Below are 11,289 nucleotides of genomic sequence, written 5' to 3' on the forward strand. Positions count from 1 at the left end.
CCCAGCAGCTCGCTGGGAACTTTTCAAGAATGCTGTCGATCTGTAAGCCTAACAGCCTGCTGTTTTTTTTTTTTTTTTTTTAACTCGAAGTAAACCAGCAACCTTTTTCGTAAATCATTTTTTATTTTATGTTCAAGTGTAAGAAAAATGTTTAGATCTGTTTGCTAAATCAATTATTTTTATTTTATGTTCAATCCTAAGAAAAAATTTTAGATAAAAAAAGTCACATCTCATTCAATTTATAAGAAGATGCATTCCCAAATAAAAGTGCTTAATGTGCAACAGTAAATGAATATTTAAAAATCTTTGAAAGATATTTGCTAAAATTATTATGTATGGGATTTGATTTTATATTTTTATAAAACATATAGAAATTTGACATTTACATAAATAAAATGTACAAATAATTTATTATTTGATAGTGGGTAGTTATAAGAATGGAGGTAGAAATAAATATGATAGTAACTAGTCATGCATGAAAGGTAATTATTAATCTAATCTATAGTTTGACAAATATAACATTATTGTGCATTATAAAAATAGAAAGGCAAAAAATAGAAAAGAAGGAAAATTTGATAACGTGAAATGGTAAAATGGTGAAATTTAAAGGCTTTTGTATAAGTGACGGAATTGGAGATGCGGAGGAAGAGGGACAAAAAAGAACCAAGACAATGACAGGAGGAAATAAGGAGAGGGGCGGAGTAACCTTTGCTCAACGCCTACTTATATTGGCGAGGATTAAACCTTGGTGAAGATCTAGCCGTTAATCTCAATGGCTAGATTCCAATGCCATTAAAAAAAACAAAGTATCACTACGGAGCTGACACAACCCGACAGGGGCAAAATTCTGCAAAAACAAATTGCTGCACAATTGCTCACAAATTTTGCAAAAATCTGCCCCATCACACGAGTTTGTTTGGATAAGAGTTTATTTGGATGATTTATTTGAGATAATTACTGTAGCACTTTTTATGATGTGATGTATATGAGATAAAATGATGATTGGGAAGATAAAAAGGTGGTTGAAATTTGTAAAGTAAATTTTTTTATTTGAAATCAAAGTTGTCCAAACAAACCCGACGAGAGTATCCCTCCGTTCTTGACCTTTTTTTTTTGTAATAATGACTACTAACATGACACAGCCCGGTAGCCATCATATTTTTTTTAATGAAAAAAGATCTAGCTAGTTGTCGGGCTTAGTTAGCCACCACTGATCTGGCTATATTATGGGAAGGGGAATCTAAAGAAATTAAAGGAGAATCCCGTGAGTCACCACTGATTCAGATAGATACCTATACATCCACGGGTGAAATTTTCAAGAAAACCTGAATATTAATAGAGTTTTTAAAACTCTCTTGGTAGCCAATTACTCTAGGAATGTTTAGTTTATTCTCATTGGACTTGCTTAGTCCTTTCTTCTTTTACTCCATTAAAATTTCTTATTTCCATTTTAAAGTATTGACTTGTCAAAATGAAATTTCGTAAATCAAGAAGTAAATTCAAGATCCAACCAGGCAAGGAAGTGTCAAGTTCGAATGCCTAACCAGTTCAGATCTAGAGGTAAGGTACTGCTGAGAGGACATGGACAAGGGCCTGAAGATGGCATGGGGACGCAACCAGTTTAGGTGGCATGGATTTGGTCACGGCACCACATTTCTTTCTCACCTAATTGATCCCACGGACTGTCCCTCGCATTTTGAATCCAAATATTTCTTTTTAAATTCCAAATTTAAAATGAAGCATTTTAGTCCTTATATTTTAAAAGTCATAGCTTCATTCGTTACCGATCTTTTTCTCCCCCTTCTCAAAACTGCGTGGACGCATCATATTATTAGCATTTGGATCATTGATTAAAAAGGACGATTGGCAGCTTTCCTTCAATGACTTCGTATTGGAACTTCATGTCATCTTCTCAACTGTTGCTCGCTTCTTTTCGAGTAAAGAAGATGGCTAACTAACAGCATGCAATCGAGCCTTTCATTTTAATCATGCTTCAGAAAAGTGAAAACAAGAAGAACAACCACATTCTATTTTAAATTACCAGGATAAGTACAAGCTGGCACCGGTATACATTGAGATTGAATTTTGTTGAAAACAATAAAGTTTTAAAATACTATATTGATATTGCTGACTCAGCGAGCAAAAAATATGCGACCCCTTTCAAGGAACCTTACAACAAAACCGAATGCCCACTAATACAATGATGTATGGAATAATCAGCCAACTTAAGAAGAAAAATTAAGTCGAGTCAAAAACCGAAAAAACAAATTCATCTAGGTATTGACCAAAATCCTAATTTAAGTGAGAGAACTATGAAGCGGACTAGACAAAACAGAGGTACCGTGATAAGCCCTGAAGATATTTCTCCCAAATTCCATATTACAATTTAATATCTTTCACAAAGTCAAAGCTCTCCGCAATAGCAAAAGCCACAATGCCACATGCATTCCGAAGAGCCGAGCTTCTAAGAGAATCCTTTCCAACCAGACATCAATTCGAGACATAATTGACCTCTTTTGCCACAACTTAGATTCAATAACTGCTTCAGAGGAAACTCTTCCAATAATTAGAAATGATTCCAGGGAAGATCCTTGCATCTGTCCAAGAGCCATTTTGAATGGAAAAGCATAATCAGGCCCAAATATAGATGTCAGAGAGGAGTTCACTGTCAAAAAGAGTCTAATTCGAAGTAAAGGTGCTTCATGCCAAACGTAGAAAAGAACTAAAAAGAGAGAAACTGGATTTTTTTTTTTTTAACTGGGTAGATGGGGCAAATTGAGGTGTTGTCAAAACAATAAACCGGCCAAGCATGCGGAACAAAGGACGTTGGAAACCACAAAGCTACCGCTCATCAATCCTCCTAACTAAGGCCTTGTAATTAATGATGCCAATATCTACCTCTTAATAGATCATCCTTCCAAAGGAAAGAACGTTGACAAACCCCTTGAATAATCTACAAAAATTCCAACACTCTCTTCCCTTTTGTGGGATAACCAAGTTCCTTGAAGCTAATTATTTAATCTATACATCCACCATGGCGAAAAACCCACAGGGATACAGGCCAGGCCTTTGACAAGTTTCATTTAACAGCCATGTGAAAGCCAAAAAAGCCAGATATTGGGATACACAGATAAAAAGCTGACATAACTAGATGACATAAAAAATTTAGTCAACACTTAGCATGTCAGTAAATTCTGAAGTTGAAAATTGGCAGTCATAAATCGAATTTGAACAATTGTTTTACAATTCACAGCACATGTGAAGTAACGAGAAACACTTTGTCTGAAGATATAAATACTCAATGCCAAGATTAAGTCCATAAGCAATGCAAGGAATAGCCAATAAGCGGAAAATGAAAGCATAAAGAAATAAGAAGTCCAGAACTCACACTACATGATTGAAAATATATAAGAGCTGACATTATCATTCTTTGCACATGTTATAGTTGGCTTCACAGTGCTTGGATTTTCCCGTTGCTAAAACTTCTTTCATTATTAAAATCTTTTCCAGATCACTAAAGTTCTCCAAAGTGGCACTATTTTAACCATACGAGTATATGCAGCATAAGCTGAGTGAGAAACTAGAGATGAAATATACACAAACTTTTAAGACTTCAAACAGAATCTCTGTAAACTTAACAGCAGATTTGCATAGCTCATCATGAAGTATTCCTCTTGAGAAAATTTAAAGATATTGTAAACTAAAAGTCGTAACTTCAAACTAATCACAACATGCAGTGTTCATAGCAGAGATTCATTTAAAAATATATGAGACTTTTGAATTTGAACAGTTAAAAGTTCTCATACCAGCTCATTACTAACTGCTCGTAAGCAGTCGTTTGTTTTCAGCATCAAAAGAATAACACGAGGCAACCTCCTGAGGAGTTCTGTGATTTGAGGAAAATATTGTGAAGCATACATCTGCAAGAGAAATAGCTATGTTTATAAACTGCAGCGAGAATATGGCATCCTTGTCTGGATTAAAAATTAGGAATGCCAATATAAACCCAAGACAATGCACTCTTATTCTCTTTTAAAATGCTTGCTGTTAATCTTTTCCCGTGATTCCCATAATAAAATTTGCCTCAATGTGTATTGAACAGTACATGTTGTGTGTGTGTGTGAAAGAGAGAGAGAGAGAGAGAGAGCCTGCTACATCTTTGAGACAGCTAGTTACCTGAGGTATATAGATCTTAAGTAGCTAGTTAAAAATATAAAAGTTGAACTATTCACCATGCTTACCATTTTTCCTTTTTCCAGAAGCTGGAGGGGAGAACGTGAATGCTAAGGATCAAACCAAGTTCACAGATGAAGAAAATATAACTTTAAAAGCATAACCGACTGGGTAATTTCGAGTCCTCACTAAGGATAGAAGGTATCATCTTGAATCGAACAAAAACAATTATAAACAGGACATGTTGTTCAGGACTCCAGCTGAAGTATTTCAAACTTCCAGGCTTTGGCAAAATTATATAGATTTAAGAACACAAGAAAAAAATTTAATTAAACTTCATGAAAATCAACAACTTTAAATGTTGCAAAATAAAAATGCATAAATAACCCCGTAATTGGCAAACTACGTAAATAGCATATAATCCCGATTATCACCAAGTATTCTCACCTGCAGTTCAGAATGGTCGGTGCCGTGTACTACCAGATGATCAACAGCAGGGTCGATCACTCTGTTCCAAGGTCTCATTGTAAGTATCCCAGCAAATAATGCATAAAGGTCCTCTCCAGCACCCAATTTCACACTATTTTCCCTTATTGCTTTAGGATCAGAAAAAATCAACCCCTGTAATCACATTACCAGGTTCAAGTAAATGACAAATCAAACCAGCACAACCAGGACTACTATTAAAGTAGTTTGGAACTGCAACAAACCTTCCAGAGGGCAGCATAATTGATTCTTATAGAATCATCAAGATCCTTGTAGAGACCATGATCCAGCAACACCAACTGTGGCTTTTTCCTGCCTGCAAAGGAAAATTCAGGAGAATGGGAAGGATTATTAATGTAGTTGCAAAAGTCAATATACTACATATACATCTCAAGTACATTCGAATTTTGACAGCACGGAAAAACTTGAAAGCACAATAGGAATGTCTCTACACACAATCTGACCAGTGAGACAGACGTGAAAAAGAATGTATACAGTTTTAAATGTTGCATCCAATTCCCATTTACAGGATTGTTGATAATAGTAGAATGATAAAGTTAAAAAACTTTCAGAAGGCACACTTAGCTTCCTGCAATGTTACACTGCTACATTACAAAATAAAATGAACTCACAGATAATCCACCATGATAACAGTAAAAGATTCAAATACGATCCCAAAATAGTAGAATGATAATATGCTCACAGAAAGGAAAATGATTTAAGGCACTTATAAGTCGGGAAGGAGAAAAGCAAGTAAAGTCCCTGCACAAGTGGCTCACCAAATATGCTCCCATTGCCAGATGGTAAAGGGCGAACTAGTACATTGGCAGCATGTGGATCACAATGTACAAAGCCATGCTTAAACATCATTTCAGCAAAAGCTTGACTAACCTGCAAAGGGTGAAATAAAGGTCTCGTGATGACAGCTCAAATGAAATAGCATCTTCTGTTCAAAAGTAATTAGATATCAAGAACTTCTCAAAACAGTGACATTTTTAGCTTTTAGAAGAAGTCAACTTTTTAACTTCTCAAAACAGTGTCATTTTTAACTTTTAGAAGATGCCAACGAAATTAGTTAGGGCACATACTTAGATAAAACTAGTAATATGAAGAAAAAAGAAGAGCCTGAACTTCATATAACTGTAGGCAAAAGGCAGCTAAACTCATAAATTGTCATAAGCATTTGATGCTAACAACTGATGTACTAGCATATTTGAGCATCCACTGGAAGGTGTTAAGATGCCAAAAGTGGCAGGAGATACACATGAATGGTTGCGTGAAGGAGCATGCAGAGACGCAGATAGAGTTGTTTAAATACCCCAACTTGTTAGTTGTTGTTGATGCTACAGAATCCAGACGAATGTTCCGTAATATCATATTCCTTTGCCTTTCTTTTGCAAAAAATAAAATGAAATGTGAAGACCAAGTGCTTACTAGCTTTGCAACATCCCTTGGCTGAATTCCAAGTCTTTGAATAGTCTTCAAATCATTTACTTGTGCACCATCAATGTATTCCATAGTTAATAATCTTGAGGTACTGAGATTCCAATCAACTCGAGGAGCATAGATATAGCGTGCAACTTGAGGCGATAGCTTCCTGAAGTTGTCCATACACTTTACACTGTTTTTGGCCTCAACCAAGAAATCCAGTTCCTGAGAGCCACCAACATAACTTGTCACGGAGATACAGAAATCTAAAGCTCATGTAGAAATTAGACTGAGAATTGCAGACATTAATAATGAGGAAGAACATTATACTCTTATCAGATTTAAAGAGGCCAACAGTCAAGCAGAATGATGAGGCAGAAACCAAATGCAGACCCTGATTACGAGAGAATGACAGAGGACAGGTGAAAGATTTAACACTAGCCCAAACAAGAGAACCAAATTAAGGCACACTGATCCTTTCCTTTTTCTTCTGAGAGAAGTTCACATGAACTGAACTAAATGACCAGATATTTTGATTGCTTGAATCTTATCTACGATTTCCATGAGGGAAAAAGGAATTAATGGCTATTTAATTTTGCAAAAGTTCTGCACATCACACCCAATAAATGCTAAATCTAACACCTCCAGGCATCCTCAAATGCATCTCTGCTCTATAAAAAATGGCAAGCAGATCAGCTTAAAGTCTTCCATGAAAAACATATAAGTTAATTACCATATTGTCCACAACTAAATCTACTCCTGGCTGAGAAATACTCAAAGATTAGAATATCCATCCTTTTTTGAGGCATACAAAACCAATATATAGCATAAGTTTGACGCATTTCTTCTCTACATAAACATTTTATTCAGCCTCTAAGTAAAAGGTCAGCTTCAGGAAAGACCATATGTGCAACGGAATCTTTAGATTTTATTGCATGCTTCCTCGACATCAAACATGATAAAAGGAGCCTCTAAACAAGATAGGTTCATTGATGATGGCACCAAGGTTTTACAACAGACAGCCATACACCTAACCAACCAGGGCTCCATGATTACATATTTAGCACTGCTTGAGGCTTTCGAACTGCTAAAGAAACACCAGAAATCAACTTTATCCATAATAACAGCTGTAATTTGAAAACGTATTGATTTCAACAAAAAAAAGTTGAACCAAGTTGCTATAACTGGGCCCAACCCACAGTCAAGAGGCAGGTACTTGGTGGCCAAAAGAGACACTTGTAATGTATGCTAAAATCTGCAATTTAATGAATACCTTTTTAAACAGTGCCTAACACTGATCAAAGCAGAGACACTAACAAGAATGAGAAAATGGGGAAAGGGTAGCAATAATAGCATATAGATTTGACAAAATGTTAGCAACTAGCCTTTGGTAAAGATTCGCGTATTTCGTCGACCAACCACCTACATAAAAGTTGAGAAATTTTTCATAAGAAACAAGTATTGTTTCAAAATATCATTAAAGGTTTTAAAAACTTTAAATTTCACTTCAATTTAGTTGGTATGTAAAACACATACTGCCATGTTTATGGTAACGCATATGTGCCAACGTAAGATGTGTATGAGAAGAGACACAGAGAAGCAACCATGCACATTTCATGGTTTATATATGCCAAGCATCATTACTTGTTAGAGAATTAACTTTCCATTTCTCATGAAACCAAGGTAAAAGTGAGCTTGGAGAAATTTTTTGAACCTGTAATCAAAAGAAGGAAACAACTGATGCAATGTGTTCACTATTAAGTCCACAGTTGCAGTGTCTGCCGCAGCAGTATCTGTCATGTGAGTATGCTGAACCTGGATCACATGTCTAATAGGTCAATGAGAGGAATGCTTAGTCATAACGTGTACGAGCAACTTTTTGTAAGATCATATGTCACAGACCTTGACAGCAACTTTTTGTCCATCACGTGTACGAGCAATATGAACTTGTGCAAGAGAAGCACTCGCTATAGGGACAGGATCAAATTCCTCAAAAATCTGTATACAAGAGTCTTCAACTCAGTTTTGAAGGTGAGGCAATTAAGCTCTTGATAGCTTAACTTACACTAATAATCTGTTTCATCCTTATAGAGGTTAAACTATAAATTTTATGATGTTGGAGATACTAGAAAGGACAAGGACATACTTCTTCAGGAGTACCTCCAAGCTCTTTCTTGACAACCTCGCACACTTGATCATATGTAGAAACTGGGCATTTATTTAACATGGACTCCCTCATTATATGAACATACTCTTCAGGTACTAAATACTCCTAAATAAGGGAAAAAATTTAGGTCCTGAAGAAAGAACATAAACGGACACTAAAATTATATAAAAAGGTACAAACTGATTCCCCACAATCTCCTAAAAGGAACTCATCAGAGTGACATACCAATTGACTAATATGTTGTCCAAGCTTGATATATACTCCACCATTCCTAAAACAAAGTTCTTGAAGTCTACGAGCACCCCTGATGTGAACTTCATGTTTAACTCTTGTCCATTCAGGGCTACCCTCTGGTAATCCCCAGAGCGAATATTTGTAATCTAAAACAAAGATAACAAAATGGAACTCCATTCATTACATAGAAAACTTTTCAAATTTACAACACACTGTAGTCAACTTAAGAGTCACTACAAATTGGACATTACTTATGAAATGTGACAACATAGCTTACGACTTCAAGGCAATGCATTATGCATCAATAACTAATTTGTTCACCTTAAAAAGAAATAGATTCTATAAATGAAGTCCAAAGCGAAGCAAGCCATACAGGATTCTGAGTCATCTATCCACATAAAGGTAAAAGTAATCATCATATAAAGGTAAAATTAACTAAATACTTTAAAAAACCAAGAAATTCCAAAAAAATCATGCTAACTGGTTCAAGTGATTTCTTTTCCATCGCAAACAGAATTGTTTCACCAAAAGTTACTTATACCATGGTCCTGGAGGCAGTGAAATAAAAGAAGATTCCGCATGTTTTTCCCTTATCACGATGCATTGGTAATTAGCCATCCACCCAGGACTATTCATCTCCCTAACCTGGAGTAAATAGCTTTTTGTAAAAAAGCTGAACCCTAGAAATCTTCACCAACCACTAGTTTCCATAATGCCAAATCCATATCTCCATCCCAACCGTTTTATATTTCATCTGCATTACTATTAACATCAAGGGGTTCATTCATACAACAGTTCCCCGAGTTAAGGCTTAGGAATTGAGACAAATTTAGTACCGCACAAAATCACAAATTCACCTCACCTCTAGATATTCATAGCATCTAGCTTCATTTTAAAGCAATGACTCGGAGGAATGCACAGAAATAAGCTTAAAATGCGAGCAAAAAGTTAAGGCGGTGCTTATGATATAAGAAAGGTACATACCAAAAGCTACAGTGGCGGCGGAGACGGAATCGCGTAATAAGCGGATGGGGACGGCGGTGGAGAGCTTGAATGCGCTCGCTGGATCATCGGAGCTCATAATCAAAGCCGCACCGGCTCCGCCTCCCGCGGCTGTGGCCGCCAGCAACAGTTTCGCTCTGGCGCGCCACACCGATCTCGCCGCCATGTTTTGGCCTTCCTTTTTAATTTTTTCCCCCTTGTCCCCGCCTTTTGATTGGCTTCGGGTTTCTATTTAGAACTCCGAGACAACGGGGTGGACAGAAGCGAAACTTCCTCTATTATCCACATATCTTCCGACCGCCCCGCTATTTTTATGCATTTTTACCTTGTGGAAATGTTTTTCTTTTTCTTGATCTTGGTTCATCTTAAAAATAAGAGAGGGGGGGAGGGATTTCACAAAAATTGGCTATAGAGAGACGCATAAACGACCCTTGGAATTATAGCCACTGTTGCTTATCCAGACAATGCCTATGCGCTACTAATCACTCTTCTTTTTTTTTTTTCCGCATTAACCGTTCTAAATCTGTTTTATTTTGTCTTTGTTTTCTTCAACTTTTTAAATCACAATTACGTATGGAAGTTCACAACAAACAACTCAAAACTTTTTTGTCTCATGCGGAGTGAGCTGAGAGGCTTCTATTGTCATCACCGAAATGTGGAACTCAAGGTAAGGAACCTAAAAGGGATGATTTAAAAAACTTTTAAATAAGTGGAGAGAACATATTTTAATTCCAAATTTATCTTCTTTTTTTTCATGTCTCGCGTATTAATTCAATACCAAAATCCATAATAAAATAAGTAAAAGGCCTGAAAACCAAAGAAAATTTTGTGTGGGGATTGGTAAATTTCAATGTTGATTAGTGGATTTTCAAAGTAAAAAAATTGCACAAGAATGGCCTAATTCAAATTTAAAAGATAAGTTATACAAGTCAGCAATCTCTTCCAGCAGTCGAGAACAAAATTATGTCTGTAATCACAAGGCCATAGTAAAAGAGCTGAAGCTTGTTTGGATTGTGTTTTATTTGGAATATTTTTACTGTAGCACTTTTTTGTGATGTGATGTGTGTGAGATAAAAAGGTAATTGAGAAGATAAAAAGGTGTATTGAAAATTATAATGATGATGTAAGCAGATAAAATTGGGGAAATAAAACACAATCCAAACAAACTTTTGGGAGTGGGAAAAAAAAAAAGGTAACCCAAAAAAAGCTATACTTATGCTAAAGAAAATGTAATATTCTTCTAGTAATGTAAAGGCAATAGAGTAATAAAGGTGAAGAACATCAATCAATGTGGTAGGTAAATTGGCATTTTTAAAAAAAACCTACACTTCCATTACACTAGCTCCTAAACTACTTAATACGTTGTTGAGAAATTTCTAGCACAGCATTCAAGAATTAAAACTCCATATGATGTTAATTCATCGTTTGTTTCTAGATTTAAAAAGACACGACGGTAATTCCTTAATTTTGTTTGATAAAATGGAGCAACACTATATACAACGCCAAAGCAGGAGTAGTAGTTAGCTACATGAACTTCACTTCCAAGTTCCATGGATGGCATCGCCATGTGTTAGCTTGGTTCGCTGTAGAACACCTCCGCAATACGTCCTGTCTTTGCACTCCGAAGTCAGTTCAGAATTCGGATATCTAACTCTGAGAGGCGATTCAGGCGAACGATACTGTAATTCGAGACGTAAAAACTTATGATCAAGAAGATAATCAATTCCACTAGACACACATATCTAACCTCCCTTTTTTTAATTTAAATATATGTAAATTTATTAAGAATTCCAATTGAT

At 35.9% G+C, this 11,289-nt stretch overlaps 1 protein-coding gene across 1 annotated transcript; it reads right to left on the reverse strand.

The window, feature by feature from the left end:
• Positions 1–2,083: 2,083 nt before the first annotated feature.
• LOC113730366 (putative ABC1 protein At2g40090) lies at positions 2,084–9,799 on the reverse strand. Its single transcript, XM_027255003.2, has 12 exons — positions 9,473–9,799; positions 8,480–8,634; positions 8,234–8,359; positions 7,990–8,085; positions 7,802–7,902; positions 7,473–7,509; positions 6,094–6,312; positions 5,439–5,550; positions 4,884–4,975; positions 4,621–4,794; positions 3,807–3,920; positions 2,084–2,597 (listed from the first exon to the last, which is right to left on the reverse strand). The coding sequence occupies exons 1-12, from the start codon at positions 9,654–9,656 to the stop codon at positions 2,397–2,399; spliced, it is 1,611 nt and encodes a 536-aa protein (XP_027110804.1). The 5' UTR covers positions 9,657–9,799; the 3' UTR covers positions 2,084–2,396.
• Positions 9,800–11,289: the final 1,490 nt, after the last annotated feature.

This window comes from Coffea arabica, chromosome 2e, assembly GCF_036785885.1.
Source record: "Coffea arabica cultivar ET-39 chromosome 2e, Coffea Arabica ET-39 HiFi, whole genome shotgun sequence".
Classification (NCBI taxonomy): Eukaryota; Viridiplantae; Streptophyta; class Magnoliopsida; order Gentianales; family Rubiaceae; genus Coffea; species Coffea arabica.